General features: G+C 40.0%; 1 protein-coding gene across 1 annotated transcript in view; it reads right to left on the bottom strand.

The window, feature by feature from the left end:
• scin (scinderin) overlaps positions 1-16,228 on the bottom strand; it is a 30,612-nt gene extending 14,384 nt beyond the window's left edge. Inside the window, exons 1-8 of the mRNA XM_085147792.1 lie at positions 15,917-16,228; positions 8,399-8,553; positions 7,348-7,509; positions 6,328-6,477; positions 4,363-4,455; positions 2,588-2,720; positions 2,383-2,471; positions 2,015-2,230 (exon numbers count right to left, since the gene is read on the bottom strand). Of these exons, the coding sequence (XP_085003918.1) occupies positions 2,015-2,230; positions 2,383-2,471; positions 2,588-2,720; positions 4,363-4,455; positions 6,328-6,477; positions 7,348-7,509; positions 8,399-8,553; positions 15,917-16,109 (1,191 nt within the window). The 5' untranslated portion in view covers positions 16,110-16,228. The remainder of the gene's footprint in view (positions 1-2,014; positions 2,231-2,382; positions 2,472-2,587; positions 2,721-4,362; positions 4,456-6,327; positions 6,478-7,347; positions 7,510-8,398; positions 8,554-15,916) is intronic.
• Positions 16,229-22,046: the final 5,818 nt, after the last annotated feature.

Below are 22,046 nucleotides of genomic sequence, written 5' to 3'. Positions count from 1 at the left end.
GGTTAGAATACACTTTGGTCTATAAACTGATTCCATGATTTATTTGATTCCAATTGCTTATTGGTACTGTACTTTCATTTCAGAGTGCAATGAGACATTAAACTGCATAATTCTCAATAAAAATCTGGAGTAGTCTTTAAGCACAAATGAACCAGGATTCTGATGCATGCTGAGGTACTTGATTTCACACACCTGTGGCCATGAAAGCTGAATTCAACGGTTTAGATGGACGAGTGAATATGTTTAGTAGTAAAGTGTGTATGTGTCTTAGTGCCTTGAGGCAATTGTTGTTTGGTGCTATATGAATAAAACTGAATTGAACTGAATTTTCTTTTCCACAACACAGAAATGAAGAATTTATTTTTTTTATTTATTGTTTATTTTTTGGGGGAAATTGTTACTGTGTCTCCACAGTATTCCTGGTAAAACAGGAAAAAACAACAACTGTTGGATTAACCACATTACCCCAAAGATGGTGAACTCTAAAGAGAAAATGATAAAGGTAACAAGTGAAGCACCAGCATAGTTTCACAGGGACACTACATTTAGAGTTCTAAGGAGCTCGGAGAGAAAGAGACAGGACTTGTTTCAGTTTCTTGAAGATGTTTCAAATCTCCTCCGAGAAGCTTCTTCAGTTCTAAAACCAAACGGTGGAGAGTCTCAGGTATTTAAACCCTAGTGGGAGTTGTGCCTTAAGAGGGTCGTTGACCAACTATTGATTATGTGTATCATCGCACGAGCCAAGGTGTGGAAAGGGTGTGGGTCATTATCAGCAGAGGTTTCGGGTGAAATCACTGTGAGACCTTGCCTCACCCTATCGAGATCAAATACACAAGATGTGAGTGAGCGACAGAACCAGAGTCACCTGTACATCTGCACTTAAAGGTAAGGATCACTCTTTCTTTCTTTCTTTTCTTCAAGAAACTTTAAAAAGATGACCATGACCTCGATGACCAGAGATGGGCAGTAACGCGTTACTTGTAATGCGTTACTGTAATCCGATTACTTTTTTCAAGTAACGAGTAAAGTAAGGGATTACTGTTGCAAAAAAGGTAATTAGATTACCGTTACTTTCCCGTAGGAACGCTGCGTTACTGCGTTACTAAAACCGTGATTTTTTGCGAGAATGTCTCATGACAGTGACGTAAGCGAGTGCGACGTTCGTGACAACAGCTGTGTGCAGATCAACAATGGATCATATATCGAGTGCAGAGAGAGTATGAGCGTGCAGCGTTTAAAGCCTGGAAGTACTGACCTTACTTTGAGTTTGATTCCATAAAAAGTGACAAAAACATTAGTGTCCGTTGTGCGTGGGAAGAAAACTTCTTTTTACAGCGGAAAAAACCCCTAAACTTCCGAGCAAGCACCGAGTAGCTACGACGTAATGGGAAACTCACAGAGAAACTCGCGGATTCTTCCACTGACCGCTGCACACCTGCACCAGGGTAAACCTCCGCCTACCCCACTCCTGCTTTACAGGTGAAAATAGAGCAACAGGACCGCTAGTCTTTGACTTTATTTATTTTCTGCTGTGTTTTACTTGCATCTATTTGAAAGACTGAGTGTAAACACAAAAAAAAAATTATTTTATGTGCTGGAATGTGCAGAAAATAGGTTTAAATGTTAAACTAATTTCTTCCAGCCAGAGAATGTTGCAGATAATTAATTTTTTTTGCTTGATGCATAAAGTTAAAAGATTAAAACGAATAAAACAAGTTTTAAAAAGAGACTTTTCCATTTGATTACATTTTGTATGATGATTATGTAGAAAAAGTAGAATTGGGCTGAAAGATCTATCACTTTATCACCTATTCAGGTTGTAAATCGCGTTGTTAAAAAGTAACTAAGTAACTAAGTAATTAATTACTTTTGAAAATAAGTAATTAGTAAAGTAACAGGATTACTTTTTTGGGGGAGTAATCAGTAATTAGTTACTGATTACTTTTTTCAAGTAACTTGACCAACACTGTCGATGACTGAGAACATACACAGACATACAGTACAGTTCATTCACCTGTGTTTCTCCACTCCCATCATCCACCATGTTATACTGAGCTGCCATGTGGTGGGACTCATGAAGTTTTGAGGCATCAAACTCAACTTGCTGAATCTTGGCAACCTTCTCAGTGGTGAACACCTTCCCAAAACCCTCGCTCTGATCTCTCTCCTTCCAGTCCAGGAAGAACTGCTTGAACATGGGAGTCTCTCCTCCTTCTGGAAGCACCTGAATCTGCAGGACCATCAGGAGGAACATCACTGGAACTATTTCCATTTCCAATACAGGACAGTTTTCCAATAGTCCTGTACTTTTACTTACAGGAAACTTTCAATGAATAATATGAAAAAAAGTCCAGTTTCCATGAAGTGAAACTGAAAGTAAACCTGTGTGTTTGCTGGGTAGCCCATCTGCTTGATGAAGTTCTCAGCTGTTTTCATGGCCTCTTTTCTTTCATTAGGATTAGCATTATGTCCTGCAGGAAAAAAATAGACGAAATCAATGCTGATATGAAACTGGGTAGCTTATTTCACTTATAACAAGCCATTCAAAGCAGGTCCCAAAATCTCTTAGCTAACACTGTTTGAGCACCTTTCCATACAAATATCATTTTGTTTTTGCCGTGATCCAGGATGAAGCATTCATCTGACAGTAGGTCACTCTGCAGGAAGGGGTTTTCTTCCTTCACAACAGTCACTGTCATGGATCCTGATGCATCAGACACCTGGTAATAATAATAATAATAATAATAATAATAATAATAACAATAAAAAGTTACATGGTGGTTCTTGACTTCATTTAAGAATTTGTGCAAATGTTAGATAGAAAACAAACAGAAAAAGTTCTTATATGAATGTAAAAATGTGTGAATGATGCAGAGGTGGAGTACAAATACTCTGTTACTGTACTAGTAGAATTTTCTGGTATCTGTACTTTACTTGAGTAGTTATTATTCTGACAGCTTTTTACTTTTACTCCCTACATCTTTAAGCAAATCTCTGTATTTTTCTACTTCGTACATTTTCAAAACGTTATTTCTGGTTTAAGGGATTTGAGGGGAGTTATTATTTCATGTCATTGCGGGCCATCAAACTGATTCGACAGTAACAGTAACTCATTAAGGCAGTGGTGTTTGCATATTAACCACCAGGGACCGTTGTACAAAAAGAAGTGAAAAATGCAAAACTGTGTGTCAAAGTCAGGCGAGGAAGTGGCCGTCTTGTTGTTTTGTTTGGGTTTTTTTTTGCACACCAGAGCGACTGCAGGTGTCCATAAGTTGCGGTTGGGACACTTCAGCATCTAGCTAGATTTAGAGACAAGCAAGCATAAAGGGAGTGATACTTTTTTAATTTCAAATATAATGTTTCTATCAGCTCAACAAGCACAAACTGTTTGTGTGCAGTTTGCCTCACAGGGTGTTGCAGCTAAAGGTCCAGCTGCTGTATCTGCTGTGTAGCATCAGCAACAGTAGCAGGATTCAGAGTTAGAGAATTTTAACTTTATAGTTATAAAGAAGGTCCAGCTGCTGTATTTCACAGGGGGAGAAAAGAAATAGAACTAACTTCACTCAGAGATGGAGAAAGATGAGAAAGACAGGAGGTGTGCTTGTAGCACCATATTAGGTACATGTTATAGTTTTGTTTTTTTTATTTTTAATACATTTAAAGGATTTCAAAGAAATGTTTTTCCTTTGTCATTATGGGGTATTGACTGTTGAATTTTGGTGAAAAACAATTTAATGAGGGTGTAACATGAAAAAATGTGGAAGAAGAAAAGCACTGTGAATACTTTCTGGATGCTCTGTAAGAGGAGATAAAGGGAAAGGCTGACTAATGTCATCAAGTCTGAATCCTTCTGCTAAATAGGCAAGAGCCTGGCCATGTAAAGCTTTATACGAATACAATTTTTAAAGAGGATCCTTAGATCAAGAAAACAAGACTGGATGAGCGTAGAGATGTGAAAATCAAAATTTAGATGATAATCAGATGATTCCTGGGTTCTTAATAGATGATCTATTGCTGGAGAGGAGGCTGATTAGATGAATGACCTCCCTAGAGAAGTTCTCAGGACTAAACACAAGAACAGTTTTAATAGCAATTAGGCGTTCAGGTGATGTTGTTGAGGCTAAAAGTACAGCTGTGTATCATCAGCTATCAGCAAATGTCTTTGAAGTTACTAAGTAAATGACCCAGTAACATACATAAATAAAAGAACTGGTGCAATGATTGAGCTGCGTGTTTGTCCTGATCTTTCCTTTTCACAGTAGCAGGATTCAGAGTTATGATAGTGTTTGGAGAAACATTCTAACTATTAGACAACAAAGATCTTTGTCGATTTTTTTGTGTTTGTTGATGTTAATACTGTACCATATATAGTTTAGCCATCTTTCTGTTAGACATGTCTGCCTCTGTGTCATCATCATCACCTCCCTCTGACAGCGGTGGCTTGTCTCCAAGAACCTGAAAAAAGCAAAAAAAAAAAAGAAGAAGTGAAACAATTAATGCTTCCAGTAAATCCAAAAATAAACAATTCAACCAAAGCATAAATATAGCAAACTATAAACAAACATAAAAGAAATAAAAATGAGTTGAAAACATGAATTGAATGCACATGTGAAAAAACTAGTGAATGTTTTATTGTATTTATATGTAGATTTATCAACTGTTTTCTGAAGCAACACACAAAAAACGAGTGAAACACAAATATCTGCCAGCATCAGGTGTTTAGTCTACAGTTCAAACATATATTTGTTGTTTGATTTCAAGTCCACTGCTAATAGAGAGCCCCCCCCCCCCCCCCCCGCCAAAAAAAACCTAGCTCTGTCCAACAAAATAGGGGGCTAACTGTACTTCACACAAAAATGAAGAAATTAGAAGTGCAAATTATTATATATTATTATTATAATTATTATATTATTATTAGCTATCGAAAAGGGTGGGACCAGACAGTTATCCATAATCACGTCAGGGCCTCAGGCCTTCATTTAGCCCTGTGATGGTGGACGTCTTTGGTGGAGTGTTTGAAGCAGGAGGCTCAAGGGGGACATGTCGTCAGGTCCTGGAGCCTTTCTGGTCTTCTGTCTCTGCAAGTGTAGGCCCACGTCTACACTTGGAGTCAGAGGGCGGGGGTGTGTGGGGGGGTTGAGACTGCAGGTAGTCTTTTTGTGTAGGTGTGAGTTGAGGGTGAGCAGATGGGATTTTTGGGGGGTTGTCTTTAAAATCTGCAGTAGAAGGTGTTAAGGTCATGAGCAACCAGGGGAGGGACTCCTGTATTTGGTGATGTGCTGCAGGCCTCCCCAAACGGATTCTGGGTCACTGGCTGAGAAGCTGTTCGTTGTCTTTAGCTTTCTTTAGCTCCTCTAAGAAAAGCTAAAGCTGATCTCCTTGCTCAGCTTGTTGGGAAACAGCCCAATGAGGTCCATGCACTCAAATGGTCATGAAAATAAAGAGAAACCATTAAATGAGAAGTTGTGTCCAAACTTTTGACAGGTAGCGTATACCACTACCTATGTATACTACCTGGTAGTGGTATACTCTATATGGACATATAGAGTATACCACTACCAGGTAGTGGTATACTCTATATGGACATATAGTGTATATAGAACATGTACATGTACAGTGGCGGTCCTAGCCTGTTTGGCGCCCTGGGCAAACACTCCCTCTGCCCCCCCCCCCCCCCCCCCACACACACACACACACTCACATAAAACATATTAAGGATTATACATTAACATAAAACTGTTGTCGGAACCATACTGAATTTTGCCAGAGAAACACACACACACACACACACACATCTGTATCTTTTGCTCGTTTCTCCTCTTCTTTTCTCTTTTTTCTAAACTGAGGACCTGATGGCTTTGAACTTTTCTTGTCCATCTTCCATTGGTTTTAATTTTGCACTCCAGTATGAACACAGATCCCCCAACCCGAGGATCACCACAACATAACCTAACAGACCTACACCTTAGTTCACAGATTCACTTTGTCTAAGGTGTATTTCTGAGATTTCACACAACCCAGGATTCAAATCATGAATCCATGATGGGCTTGGATTTACAACATTATGATTGAAATGTGCTCTATCTGGAAGCAGCCCCCCTCCCCTTTCGACAGGTTGTGTGAGACTTTAAATCATCAAACTGTGAATTATAAACAAACAAAGTAGTCTTCAGTATGTATCTACAATGTACAAAGCAGTTAAAATAATAAAAAACAAACCAAAACATTGAATGAGAAGGTGTGTCCAGACTTTGGACTGGTAGTGTATATGTTTAGAACAGGAAACCCAAATGCAAAATAACTCAACACCCATAAAATAGGACTTACATCTGTTAACTTTGATGGCTCACTTCCTTCTTCCACGACTATCACTTCTGCACGAGCATTCCTCTCGTTGTCACGGATACCCCTGCCCACTTGTGTTGCCTTCAGTCGCTCATACTTGTTACACTTGGATCCACACCACTGGTAGATCTTCTGCTGACACAACAACAGTTAGACAAGGCAATACAAGCTCGGCTTTGGGCCCTATTTAATTTACACTCTCCCTGCAGATACATAGTGTCTACATATACTATATCTGCCTTCACACGCATGTGAACTTGAGTAACATCCCATTCTTTATCTTTAGGGTTTAATATAGCTCCACAGGTTTTAAGAGTGTTTTTATATTTTTGACCATTCATCCAGAAGCACATTTGTGAGGTCAAATACTGATGTTGGACGAGAAAGGCTTGGCTCACAGTCTCCCCTCTAATTACACCATCAGCCTTCCTGCATTTGGCAAAATGCAGTCAGTCCCATGTTCCTGGGAATGCCAAACCCAGACTTGCCAGTGAGATTACCAGATTGAGAAATGGGATTCATCGATCCAGAGAACATATCTTCGCTGCTCTTTGTGATGTAACGCTTGAATGTGGCTGACCCAGCTCTATGACTTTGGGTGGCCTTCCACTTTGTGGGTCAGTACACCACTAATAGCTAACTTGGGAATATCTAGTAGTGAAGAAATTTCATGACGGGACTTGTTGCATAAGTGGCATCCTGTACCATAATACAACGTCCTGAGCTCCTGAAATTGACCCTTTTTTTAAAACAAAAAACCCATTTTTTTAATACTTAAAGGTAGAGAGGGTGGCTTTGTCCCAAATCCAGATTTGGGTGCTCGTTCTACAGAAGTGGGGCCTGGAAGCTGAAGGCTCCCGTTCTGTTTTTAGACACACTAGGAATTACAAGTCAACCAGCAGTTTTAGAACAAAGTGCTCTGATGGGGTGACAGTACTATGAGGTACAATGAGTGATAATGAAATACCTTTGGCAGTATAGTATATAACCGTTTGTCCTTACATCACCAAGGTCAACGATGAAGCAGTCTCCACTGTTGAAGCTGGACCAACTGAAGGGGACTTGGGTGGCTCTGACAACACGCCGACCCTTGACATGTAGAAGTCTCTGTGCTGTAAGATCATTGGTGACCACATGGTTGAAACCTGAGGCCACACCTCCTGTCTGTGGACAGAGAACATATCATGCTGTCGACCTTCTCTGTTCACACTGCACTGTCACTTCTCTTTCTTACTCTCTCCTGCTCTTTCTTTCCAGTCACTGTTCCCAAATATAACGTAGCAGGGTTTGCAGAGTACGATGTTATGGTATAAAGTCAACGTAAAAAAATATCTGGCTAGTTGATAAAGGACAAAAAAATTCAAGTGGTCTGTAAAGTCATATTTTTGAGCCTACAATAACAATAAACTTTAAATGGCAAAAGCCAGCTAGTGACAATTTCTAAATGGTATGCATGGTATAAGTTGTATACTACTTTGGTTACCTAAGGCAAGGTGTAAGTGAGGGTTGAAGTGTCCTTTAAATGCACTCAAAGCACAAACGACACTCTTTTGAGGATGCCACATCTCGGACTAAGAAAACAGATGGTTTAAAAAGGAAAAAGTCAAAAACCTTCACTGTACAGAGATAGTGGCTGACAACACCATCAGCCACCACCCACACAGTCTTGAGAGCCAGGGGCTTCAATGCCCACTCATACATGCCCTTAGGTGACTTCAATGGGCCACATGATGGGGTGGGGTCTCACAGTGGTTTTGACGTACACCCTTTTCCCCACCATGGCTCATGTGACGCCTCACATGATTAACAGGTCATGGACAACGACTGAACCACTAAAGTTACACTATTATATGTTTAATTCTGTTTGAGAATATTTGTTTTTCTACTGTGGGCACAGCAGAGAACAGTCTTCCTGCAAGATGATAGTTTAAATCCTGTTCCTCCATGAACTGAATGCAATGATGGCGTTGGCACTTGTGGTTCGGGAGCTTTAGACATCTAGAATTGTAATTAAAAGATCAGCATGTTCAGCAGAGCTCATGAATGAACATACTTTGTAAGTGAGCCCTCCTTTGAAGTAGCTGGTGAAGGCAGTTGACTCAACCCCCTGTAGTTCTCGGTACTGGACTGGCTTTCCACCCAAGTAATCATCCAACTGCACGGTAAAGATGGCTGCAGCAGTGCTCTCATCCTGGCTGCACTCTTTTCCTGTCGATAATAAATAAAGACAGTGAGAAAGTAGTTAAGCAAAGTTAAGTATGTTGAAGTAAACTGCCGAATGTCATTGGGTGTTATTCCGGATGGACCAGAGCCTCCTGCCTCCATCTGGTCCATCAGGCATGGAGTGACTCAAAAAGTTTATTTCTGGGGTGGATGGTGTCAACGGTGATCTCTTGTGCCTGCCCCGGGGCCAGGGAGACATTTAGGTTTTGAAAGCACATTGCTACCAATCAACTTGTGAGCAGAGCAGGTGATGTGCTGTGTTCTGCCATTGTCTTCGGCAGTGGCAGCAGCCGAATTGTTGTGGAGGAGGTGAGGATGGCTTCAGTAATGAAGAAGCAGAAGTGCACCATCACTGACAGCTTGAATTTCTTCGGCTGCTACAAGAAAAATGTCCTTTAATGTGCTGTTTTGATGAGGGAGGTGATATTAGCTTCCCACTGCAGATCCTGGGAAGATGATGGTTCTGTCAGCATAGGTCTCCACATTGTTACTGAATCACGGCTACCTGAAGGGCCTGATACGCATCACCATTATGGTAAAATGAAAACAGTTGAAACCTTTCTTACATGGTGATTCAACTCTTGACAGTTACCTGAAAAACACATTGTTGTTTGTTAAAACGTGTGAACCTAAATGCCTGCCAACGCGATGCAATCAGGGCCATCCTGAAATTCACAAGAGTGTGATCTGGGGTTTTTGATATTGTACATAACTGGACACTCATCCTGCAACTCTGCCTGTTTGTGCTTCGGGTCCTGCCAGACCAGCTGCTGGCCCAGATGGTGGTGGAGCTCACCGTGATGCACAGGGACTAAGTGGTGGTGGCTCAGACCAAGTGCCAGATGCAATAATTGCTAGAGCAGCTTCACAGGAGACTCTGCTGGCTTCAGCAACTGGAAGATTGGAAGATTTTCCACTAACAGTCTTGTGACGACACTCTAATTGTTATCACCCTTTGTGATAACAATTGATGGTCACATGATGACTTATCACTGACTTATCACCTCAATGTTGGCCACTCCACCGTCTGACCCAGTAAAAGAGGCTCTCTGTGGGGAACGCCTGCTCCACACACCTAATTTTCCTTTCCTTTTATTCTGCATAAGGACGTTTTGAACACATCACTGTTTTGTCCTAGCAGGTAAGGGGGGGTCGATGGCTCTGTTGTGTACATCAGGCAGAAACTGTCTGTTCAGACCATGCATAATGGCTCCACTGAAAGATGCCAATGCCTAGATCACCCAGTGGCATCTCGCCCTCCAGCCATTTAAGTTCGAGGTGGTGGCTGATTTCCTCTCCTGCTCACATAGAGGGGAGTAGACTTGGCCGAGTGGCTCCCTGGCGTCGTTCAAATGGTGGAGGTATGTGACCTCTGAGGCGCCGATGCAGAGGAGCGGTGGTGCAGTGGGTTCAGCAGGCAGTGCCCTGGAGACTCGCGGGGCAGCTGGGACTGATTATTTAATCACACGCTCTCTATTTTAGTGGTAAACTGGGATAGGAGGAAAAGAGCAGTGTTGGAGTGAATAAACTGAGCTAGAGATACAGTGACTAAAAAGTCAAAGTATCACAAGAGTGTGATTTATTGTTGTTGATATTATAAATAAATGGACTCTCACCCTGCAACTCGGGTCCTTGTCTCAACGGACAAGCCCCCAAACTAACTGCTATCTGCCCCTGGTGGGTTAGGGAGACTTCATGTTGACATTATGAACTTGGTGAAGTTATGAATAATGCTGACGTTCTCTCCAGACTGATGCTGATATGATTTTTACTGGCTTAAGTTTCTCCCTAATCATTTTTGCCCGGATAGAAAAGAAACATCCCAGACAAAGCTGAGACAGCAGCTGAATCAACATAAGAAGGAAATGTCAACAAAGAGTGAACCGTCAGAATGAGACAAGCATGACAAGTTGCTGGTTAAAGCTGCACACTACCAATACAAACTTAAACACAAAGAAATATCCAGTAGCTTTTCTCTTTGACAAAGTCAAAAGAATAATGCTGTTAGCCCAGTGCTAGAAAATAACATGGAACCGTTAGAGGAAGAATTACTTGTAGAGCGTAAACAGAAGTCTTAACACAATAGTGGTAAAACTACTACTAGCATTGTGATAATTGTACAAGAACAATTTATTGAAAAATAGCAGTCAGTCTGATTTTGGTTTGGCCTTTACATAACAGAAAAAAGGGGTGACTGCAGCTAAAGAGGCAGAGCAGGTTATCTACTGTTGACTGGCTGCTCCAGTCTTGTCCCACTAACTATGCTTGGGCGTTATATTAACTCACGCTGCTCTCTGACTCACCCATCACAGTGCCAATGTGTGTGTGAATGTTTGTTCAGCTTGTTTGTTTTCTTAAAGTCACAAAAAAGACGCTTAGAAAACCTGAGCAGCATTTAGTGCCATCTAGATATAACAACTTTGTTTAAATGGAACTTTTTAGGAAACAGTGAAAATTGGGTGAAGTGAACCCCGAAGCACAATTAATGTTGATCACTTGATTTTTATGTTTTATTCAATCAGAAAATCAAAGCACACAAATATCCCTCACTGTTATAAACACCCTGAGTATTCCAAATATATACATATATATATATATATATATATATATATGTATATATGTATATATATATATATATATATATATATATATATATATATATATATACTCAAGCAAGTCCAGTCATGTTGACATGCTGCCAAACATACACACAGCTCATCTACATATCAGCATAGAAAAAAGAAAACTACTATATAGTTTTGTAGGTTTAAATCCATTGTTCTTAATGGACAAGCACCAGACAGAATGTTGAGAGTAGAGTAGAGTAGAGTAGAGTAGAGTCACTCAGTACACATTTGGTACTACTTTCACATTTTGAATTGTTGTTAAAATGGTTCCAATCAAAAACTGTAGGTTGGTGTGGGTTAGCGAGCTCAACACACGCTTTTGTGCGATGCCTACTTTTTGCAAAGTTGTTGCAAGTGAAGTGTGCAAAAGACACAAAAGGAGGCACGAAGAGATACGGCACCAAAACTTAGTGTTGAAGTGTGAACTCATGTACTGTTTGTTACACCCATTACAGATTTCTTATGACATCTATGACATGCTGCTACTGATAACTTCTGTGGCGCAGAATGACAAGTCAAAACCAAGAGTGTTTTAGGCTTTTCTTCTTCTCTGCTGCAAATAAATAAAAGCAGTAAGAGCAACGCCACAGCTCAATGTTAAAAAGATAATCAGCTGTTGTCAGTAAATGTGTGATTATCAGGGGGATCAGGTAACGCCAGGTGTGAATAATGAGGTGTGGTTAAACCTTATTCAGGTTTTGGAAACTTTATGGCACACAGCATTAAAGTATATCAAGCTTCATACACACACTTATTGTTAGCATGATGTGTAGTGATTGTATGGAACAAGCGAGGACCGATTTTCTGGCTAAACTTTCCTGAGGTGAAGTAGTGGTGACATGTTGCTGAAGAAAGCAAACTGGTACCTTAGTCATGTATCCACAGCAAATTAACAACAAACTTCATATTTTACTGTTGCAATATTTTTTTAACCATGCAAATCAAGCTTGATGGAGTTGGTGACTTTGCAGCACCTTCTCATTGTGATTTTACAACATTTCACTCACTGAGCTATTGAGTCACGTAGCCAACAAAGCGTCCTTGAAAATGAACAACAAAAACAACAAACAACAAAAACTAACAATAAGCTTCTGCTTGGTCCAGAAGCAGTCAGACCAGCATCATATGCGAGTGCAATCCATTAAGTGGGTTTATGATGATACCAATTTATGATGACAGATACTATATATACTGTAGTACTCATGTGTATATTTAATACGCAGCACTTTTCATGAATTAGTCCCAACAGTGAAGTAAACTGCAGGAGGAGGAGGAGCAGAGCAGGGGATGGTCTATATGACAAACCTGACAAAGACAGCATTGTTGGCAGGTGTTCTGATAGGACACTACAATATTTTTATAAAGTTCAAGCATTTAGATACACTGTTAAAAAAACATCTTAAAAAACAGTAATATTCCAGCAGCTGGGGCCAAAATACTACCGTAAAATAACAGAAAATAACTTCCTCATAAAAATACGGTTATTTCCAGTAATGACAATGCAGTTTGTTGCACTAATTTTACAAGTGCTTTTAGCCATTAAATTAGGAACATTTTAACGTGATCAAACAATGGTAAATGGACTGGTTCTTATATAGCGCTTTTCTACTCTTTCTGAGCACTCAAAGCGCTGTACACAACTTGTACATTCACGCATTCACACAAGCACATTTTTCTAAGTGCTTTCTAAGTAACATTCACACACATTCATACTCCGATGCATCGGAGAGCAATTTCGGGTTAGTATCTTGTCCAAGGATATTTGGCATGCAGACTGGGGAAGCCAGGGATCGAATCACCAACCGTCCGATCAGTAGATGACCTGCTCTACCACCTGAGTTACAGCCACAATGAAATTACCTATAAACAAGGTCAATGGATGTGGCAATATGAATCATAATACGTAAATGTACAGAAATATACAGTTAACAGCTGGTTTAAATAATAATGGATTGCATGCCCTGGGACAGAGGCGAAGCTGCCATATTGCACCATCGGCCCCTCTGGCCATCACCAGTAGGTGAAGAGTCTTGACCACAGACACAACGACCGAGAGCGTCCGAGCCGGGGCTCGAACCAGCAACCTTCTGATTATAACTCCCAACTCTTGAGCCACGATCGCCCTAAATAGCAATGATAATAATACTTATGTGATGTTACACAAGCTTATAGGAATCTTGTTATATACTTTTCCGTAGCATTACATTTGAATTCAACAGTTCAATCTTTCAAATAACGGACAGATATTTGTGAGATCATGATACATTTGTGAATCTGTATCTAAATATGCATAAGTACAGAGAGATACATTTAATAATCATGACAATTATGTTTTATTACATTACAGTGAGTTAACGTTCATTTACATTTGAAACGTGAAATCAGTCTATTTACGTAACTTTAATGATGTTCTAGAAGAACAAAACTGTAAAATGCAGTAAAATACTTTTATATTAGGATGTTTTCCTACAGTGCAGCCATACCCGCGACCTTGTGGTTGTTAGTTCACATTCATTGGCCGATGCTTAACGTCGTGTTATTATGTGTCCCAACATCCAATGGGATGTCACATTGTTTTCATGGCCACACCCTCACCCCAGGTGCAGAGGCCTATTTCTGTTCAGGAATGTTGTGAATTCTTTGAGATTTATATTAATTGCAATTCCTACCTCTACATTTATTTTTTTAAAATATATAATTAGCACAGCGTGACCGTGCAATGTTTTATATGTTTTTTTTTTAGTTTTTATTCCTATTAATTATATTTTCACTTGTTACCTCTGAATTATTGAATCAGACCTAGATGACATGAAATTTTCAGCAAAATTATAATTCAAATACTTATTAATTATTGATTATTCTCATTAATTTTTGATCATTTTATATATTTCTTTTCCATAGTATTACATTTGAATTTAACAGATCATTCTCTCACATAACAGACAGATATTTGTGAAATTATGATACATTTCTGAATGTATTTTTACAATCTGAATATGCATATGTACAAAAATATATATTTAAAAAAACAAGTAAATAACATGTAAAAAACATGTAAAATCACAGTCTACTTATGTAAATTTCATGATATTCTAGAAAGACAAAACTGTAAAATATACAGTAAGATACTTTGACATGACTATTTTCTGGAACAGTGTAGAGTGAAGTTTGTGTTATAGCTGAATGTGGATCATTCAGAAAGCTGTGAGGAAAATGATTTTCTCTGTAAATGCTTTTGCTGCACAGCTTCCTAATACAGCAACGCAGTTAGATCACCAACTAGACATGACACAGGGCTCAGTTTTAGGTCCATTACTATTTTCTTTTTATATGCTTCCTTTAGCTGGTATCATTCAATCTTTTAGCGACCTGTCTTATCATTTTTATGCTGATGACATTCTGCTCCATGTGTCCTTTAAGCCTCATCAGCTGGATAGGCTGTCCACTCTAGTCCAGTGCTTAACCCAGGTTTCTGATTGGCTTTCAAGCAACTACCTCGTTCTAAATACTAACAAGACCGAGACCATGATCATAGCTCCTCCTGAGCTACATTCTAAAATCAGTCAGGTTCTTGCCTCTTTCTGTCCATCTGTCAAGTCAAATATTCGAAATCTTGGTGTAATATTTGACTCTTCTCTGGGCCTTGACTCTCATGTAAAATCTTTGTCTCGTTCCTGTTTCTATCATTTAAGAAACATCTCTAAACTGCGACATATGGTTTCCTCAGCTGAATTGGAAAAACTCATTCATGCATTTGTGTCATCACGCTTAGATTACTGTAATTCCCTGTTTACTAGCTTGGATAAATCATCTCTTTCTCGCCTCCAAGCTATACAAAACACAGCAGCCAGACTACTAACTCGCTCTACCAAGCGCTCACAGACTCAGAGTCTCTTAGTTGTTCCCCGTACATGACTGAAGACAAAAGGGGGCGGAGCCTTTCAGTCTGTTGCACCAAGGCTGTGGAACAGTTTACCACTACAATTACGTTTGCTTGACTCTGTGGATTCTTTTAAAAAACAGTTAAAAACTCTTCTGTTCAAACAAACCTTTTGTTGATCTACATATTTTATATTTTTTACATTATTTACATTTGATCTTTTACATTGTATATAATGTTTATTGATTTTATTGTTTATTTTAATATTTGTGTACAGCGCTTTGTGATTGTCTGTCTGTGAAAAGCGCTTAATAAATAAAGTTTACTTACTTTACTTACTTACTTACATAAGACATTTGTTTGAATAAAAATTAAGAAGGGTTCTTTAACCTGTTGCACATGATAAGAAAACACAAAAGTTATTAAAATTAAAGATGAAAAATGAAAAGTAACAAAAATTATTGTTTATGTTGTGAATAAAAAAAAAATCTAAACAAAATCAGCTGGTCAGAGCAAAAACGATGTTAAAACATATGTCTGACCTGTATATAAAGCAATATTGTATGATTTTGAATGACTTTGTGATTTCTGAAGGAATAGAGCAGAATCAACTTCACGGCTGTTATAAAGATCGTGTCACATCCTGCCGTTGGTAACTTCTAAGAAGCTCTTGAGTGGTTCCTTGGAATTTAATTTGAGATTTATCTGTTACCCTGGAGGACTCTGAAATAGGACTTCTTCCAATGATAGCTTATTACATCCAATTATAACTCATTTCCCTCATTCTGAGTGGAACAATAAACTGACACCATGAATTCGGTCCAGAGCTTCAGTCACTTACCCAGCCAGTAGTGCAGATGGTAAAACGAGCTCTCTTTCTTTTTGACAGTGTAGAGAATCACATAAGCATCCCCAGTGTAGAAGCTCCCATGTAAGTTGTCGGGCACAGGGACCAACTCCATATTCTCAATCCTCCAAATCTGCAAGCCGGCTTTCTTGCCTGCTTTGGTGAACTCCTCATGCTCGAGCATCATGTCAAGCTGTTGCAGAGAATCTGACTGAAGAGGTGAGAAGGATCGTTGAGAGCAGAAACACACTGCCGGCCTGTTCTGCTGACTGACTGATAGTGTAGCAACAATGTTTCAGCTTCTGCTTTTCTCCTCTTAATACACACAAAGTGGGCGTGTCCTGTCAACATACACCAGCGTTCTCAAACATACACGAGAAGAGTGGCTCAGTTCCAGATCACATACAAACTCATCTGGTTTTCTGTAACCACAGACAAACTGTCGAGCTTGTTAGTAGTAAAACTAAAAACTGGAAGAGTCTCCTTGCAGATTATTGTTTTTTCTTTTAGGAAAAAAGTTTGTGGCATGAAATGTGGAGAATGTGGGGAGAAATTAATATCGGTAGTATCTTTAAAAAACAACAGAAATACAAACACATGCTTGCAGAGTGCAGCACAGAGCAGGTGCATTTCAAGCACACATGCACTTCATCAGACTTTGGTTAGTATCATTACAGTAATGATTACTCCGTCTTCCTATTCAAAAGCCATATGTTGCTATATCATTTTTTGATTGGTCGACATGGTACATTTTTCCACCAATAAGAAAGGGTGGTTTTTCTTGTTTTTTGTTTTGTTTTTTTATCAAGCGCTGTCCTTAGAAAAGTTTTTTCCATTTCCTCCTATGGTAAACATGACAATAGCATTCAGGAAAAAAAAGGCATTTCTTTGACATGATCATAACATAAAATCTTTTCTTTCGAGGCAGCATCTTGAAACAGTGATCCATGCTTTTGTTTCTTCCCGCCTGGACGACTGTAACGCACTTCATGTGGGGGTCAGTCAGTCGTTGCTCTCACGTCTGCAGCTGGTTCAAAATGCGGCTGCACGACTCCTAACAGGAGCTCGAAAAAGAGAGCATATAACCCCCGTGCTCGCCTCTCTGCACTGGCTGCCTGTGTCTTTTAGAGTTCATTTTAAAATTCTTATGTTTGTTTTTAAATGCCTCCACAGTCTTGCCCCGCCTTACCTCTCTGAGCTTCTTCATCCCCACACACCCTGTCGGCCTCTCAGGTCAGCTGACCAGCTGCTCCTGGAGGTACCGAGATCCAGGAGGAAGCTCAGAGGGGGCGGGGCCTTCTCTATTGTGGCTCCAAAATTATTGAATAATTTGCCCGTGCACGTTAGAGAGGCCCCTTCACTGTCCACTTTTAAATCACATCTTAAAACCCACTTTTATTCCTTGGCTTTTAACCTCAGTGAGACTTAGTTTCTCTTTTAATTGAAGTAGTTATTTAATTAATGATTTCACTCTTCTTTTATTTGGTTTTTATTTATATCTCATGTAATTTTATTTTACAGTTCAAATGTACAGCACTTTGTGTCAGCTGTGGTTGTTTTAAAGTGCTTTATAAATAAAGTTGATGATGATAACTCTAGTTTAACGTGACCTATCAACACATTCTAAAACCTGGTCAGATGTTTGAAGTCCTCACTTTTAACACAGGTTGAAATGGAGACTTCTTGTGGTTGGTTCTTGTTGCTATGTGATCTTAAACTGGGGATGTGATTTGAAAGACCTGGTGCATCCATTGACCCCAGAGGGTTAAAGCAGGGTCATGCAGTGGGACCAGCGATTAACCGTCAGCTGGTCCTCACAGACCTGTCCTCCATCAGTTGGGGCCATGAGGGCTGGAGGGTCAACGGCTGTTGACGTGGCCACTGTGCAACTCAGCACATAAATTTGTTGGAGCTGAGAGCTGTGCTCCAACAGTATCTGTGAAGACTGAGAGGCTATTACATCACTGTCAGGACAGACAGCACCAGACTTGGACTGATCCCTTCAGCATCCTCCCGTTGAGCCTCTTAAGGATGATGATTTGGAATGGCTTTCCCTCAAAACGGTTACATTGTAACCTTGGTTCTCAGAGTGAGACACTGAGCTCTCTCCACCTTTAAGGTCGCTCGAAGACACATTGCACATTGCAGTGACTTCCTGTGGGGCGTGGCCGGGCAAGCTGGAGTGAGTTAAAGAAGTACCGACATGCCCTGACTAAAGGAGTGGAGAGATAGCGCCTCAATCAGAGAACCAAGGTTACAATGTAACTGCACTTTCTCAAGTTATCGTATTCACAAGGTCAGAGGTCGGCGAGCTTCCGACTTGAGTTACTGCATTCACAAGATTTTCAGAAACCTTGACCTCTGACCTTGAGGTTGAGGTCACTGAGATTCAACCTTGCCTGAGATTTTTATTAGATGCACCTGCAGTATTATTTTGAAAATCCTACATCACATTGTTTTCCAGTAGTTGCATTCACAACATAGTCAGAAAATCGGACTTCTTGACATTAAGATCAAGGTCACCAGGATTGAAACTCACCTGATTAGACTATTCCAGGCTGCTCACCGGCCTGCCCAGTGGGGTGACGGCAATCAGCCTTTAAGCTTAGGGGTCAAAAGTATTTCACATCATTTATTGTACTTGTGAGATATATGTGAATACAACTTCATCAGTGTTGTTTTTGCATAAAGTGTAGGTATTGTCACCATTTTTCCAAAACATTCATTACTTACTGTGTTTATTGAACATTTCTTTGGCCACATGGAAAGCAACTGTGCTGATGGCTTCAGATCATCTTTGTAAGCTGGATCGATACGGTGGATACACCACAGAGGCTTACTTTTATATCTAAGTATTCTGCAGCAGGGAAGGATGATGTGCTCCGAAGGTCAAGCTCTTCACCTTCTGCTGTGCCAGACATTTGAATTTTGTTGTGTATCTGTCTCTCAGTGTAGTTTAAGCTGTCCAGGAAGCCTCAAGCTGTGCAGTGCAGGGAAAGCTGTGATTGGCAAATGCAGGCGGTGATTTCCTTTTGCTTTTTGTTTTAATGGGCGGAGCAAGTATTTTAAATATTGCTTTATGATTCTCTTTTAATTGTGAAAAAATAAATTCATGTTCAAAGATTAAAATACTCTTAATTGTGCAGCCCTAGAGTTTATTTATACATGACAAAGTTTTGTAACCACTTTCGCTCCTCTTAAATTTAAGCTTCAGGTCTGACCACACATCATGTTGTCATTTGAGGCCAGTCAGGGAGCTGGTCAGCTGTGAAGTTTGGGATGAACCTATGGTAGTAACCAGCCCGCCCTTGTTGTACTGCTGATGTTAGCATGTTGATTCTTCCGTGACAACCTTCCCAGTGAGTAAAGTTTGGCCTTCCACCTAGTTTACTTAAGTAAATCCAACATCCAACGTGGCTGTCCCTGGCTACAGCCACCAGGTTGCTATGTTGGCAAAGGGCTGGACATCTTTAAAGCTCCCTTTAATCACCGCCAAACGCCACCGTCTGGCGTTCTCTTAACAACAGGAGCAGCAGGTGCATGGCACAGTCCCACGTCGCCCACTTACAGGCTTCTGCCGTGGCTTCAAACATGTCCACAAATGACTAGGGATCATCCGTTTCATTTTATGCAGCGTGATCGTCGGAGCAATGGGAAGCAAGGATGAAACACCAGGCCAGCTGCGGGATCAAACCAGCACAGTAAGTTTTCCAATATCTGTGTGCATGTGGCACTTGGACTGAGCCTGCAGGGCCTCCAGTCGTTGCCGGTTAACTACTGCCTGTTCTTACTGTAGCACCCACGTTGGCCGTGTTGGGTGTCAACATAGCACAATGGGCCACAAGAATATCCCAAGATACACATGTTGTCACACCGTACCCACATGGAAAAGAAATAGAAAAAACTTATAAAAGACTTGCATCAGATGTGGCCTACTTCATATAGTGAATCATAGAAGGCTTATATGATTTACTCATGAAGTGGCCACTTTCTCATCACTTTCATATATTGTTTTAGTTTTATATAAGTATCCAAAACATGCAAGTTTCATTTATATGATTTTTCAAGGGATCTTATATCTGTTTTACCTCTTGTATGCTTTTCATACAAGTTTCACACAAGACAGATACAAACTTTATAAGATTTATATCTTTTCCATATGCATGCTTGCATGTTTCTTTTATTATTACTCACTGTATGTTGTAACTTTGCCATTGTTGCCCAGTGTTGGGCCAGCGGCATTCCCAGCTGCTCACTGTACTGCTTCCTCCTGGTCCCAGGATTAGGAATTGCATACCAGCTGCCTTTCCTGGTACGAAAAGAGACTTTTACTTGTCAATGATCAAAAGATGTATAAATTTGGTAGTGATTAGTTCAATTCAATTTAATTCAATTCAGCTTTATTTACATAGCGCCAACAGTCACCTCAAGGCGCTTTACATTGTAAGGTCGACCCTACAATAATACACACAGAGAAAAACCCAACAATCATATGACCCCCTATGAGCAGCACTTTGGCGACAGTGGGAAGGAAAAACTCCCTTTTAACAGGAAGAAACCTCCGGCAGAACCAGGCTCAGGGAGGGGCGGGGCCATCTGCTGTGATTGGTTGGAGTGAGAGAAGGAAGACAGGATAAAAGACATGCTGTGGAAGAGAGACAGAGATTAATAACAGATATGATTCAATACAGAGAGGTCTGTTAATACATAGTGAGTGAGAAAGGTGACTGGAAAGGAAAAACTCAACTCGGCAGCCTACATCTATTGCAGCATAACTAAGGGAGGATTCAGGGTCACCTGGTCCAGCCCTAACTATATGCTTTAGCAAAAAGGAAAGTTTTAAGCCTAATCTTAAAAGTAGAGATAGTGTCTGTCTCCTGAATCCAAACTGGAAGCTGGTTCCACAGAAGAGGGGCCTGAAAACTGAAGGCTCTGCCTCCCATTCTACTTTTAAATACTCTAGGAACAACAAGTAGGCCTGCAGAGCGAGAGCGAAGTGCTCTAATAGGGTGATATGGTACTACAAGGTCATTAAGATAAGATGGGGCCTGATTATTTAAGACCTTGTATGTGAGGAGCAGGATTTTGAATTCTGGATTTAACAGGAAGCCAAAACAGGAGAAATCTGCTCTCTCTTTCTAGTCCCTGTCAGGACTCTTGCTGCAGCATTTTGGATTAGCTGAAGTCTTTTCAGTGAGTTTTTAGGACTTCCTGATAATAATGAATTACAGTCGTCCAGCCTGGAAGTAATAAATGCATGAACTAGTTTTTCAGCGTCACTCTGAGACAGGATATTTCTAACTTTAGAGATGTTGCGCAAATGGAAGAACGCAGTCTTACATAATTGTTTAATATGTGCGTTGAAGGACATATCCTGGTCAAAAATGACTCCAAGGTTCCTCACAGTGTTACTGGAGGCCAAGGTAATGTTAGATACCATAATCCTAACATCTAAGATTAGTGTGTGCAATATTCAAGTCTAAAAATATAAAGTCAAAGAATAACATAATTATATACCTAAATAAAGTTAATAATGGTTCCCTGGAAGCCCCAAAATGTTTGGAAAATAAGGTTTCAGTAGTGATTCTTAGAATTTATCACCAAATTGAAATAAATGAATGCGAGGCACTGTACTAGATTACCAAAGTGACAGACGAACAATTTGCTGTTCTGGAAAATAAATGACCAACATTTTGTTAAAACATCCCTGAGAGACAAATAGCAAGACTCTTATATAAGTCACACATTTTACAGACTTTAAAGGCTTCAACAAACAGACTGAGCTTAACATTTGTTGGCAGCCTCTGCTCCAGGAAATCTAAACATCAGTATCATCTCTGAGTGGCCTCTTAGCACAAATACTGAGGAAACTGCTGATAAACCACCGCCTACCGTTACGATCAGTCTAATTCTGTGGCTTGTGCTGGCAGTCAGTTGCTACTTTTGGCTTCATTTCCAAATAATGTAAATTTTTACTGTAACTGTTCCTTATTTTAAAGGGCTGATTAGTGTTGTTAATCTTGTAGTGTAGTTCACAGTATTAGCTGTCAACTTATTTGCAACAGTGTTGCAGTTCATTATTATGTTTTTTATGGTGTGATTACAATCATCCCATAATGTGAAA

The sequence above is a fragment of the Neolamprologus multifasciatus genome, chromosome 22, assembly GCF_963576455.1.
Source record: "Neolamprologus multifasciatus chromosome 22, fNeoMul1.2, whole genome shotgun sequence".
NCBI classification, from domain to species: Eukaryota; Metazoa; Chordata; class Actinopteri; order Cichliformes; family Cichlidae; genus Neolamprologus; species Neolamprologus multifasciatus.
This window is presented reverse-complemented; position numbering and strand designations above follow the sequence as displayed.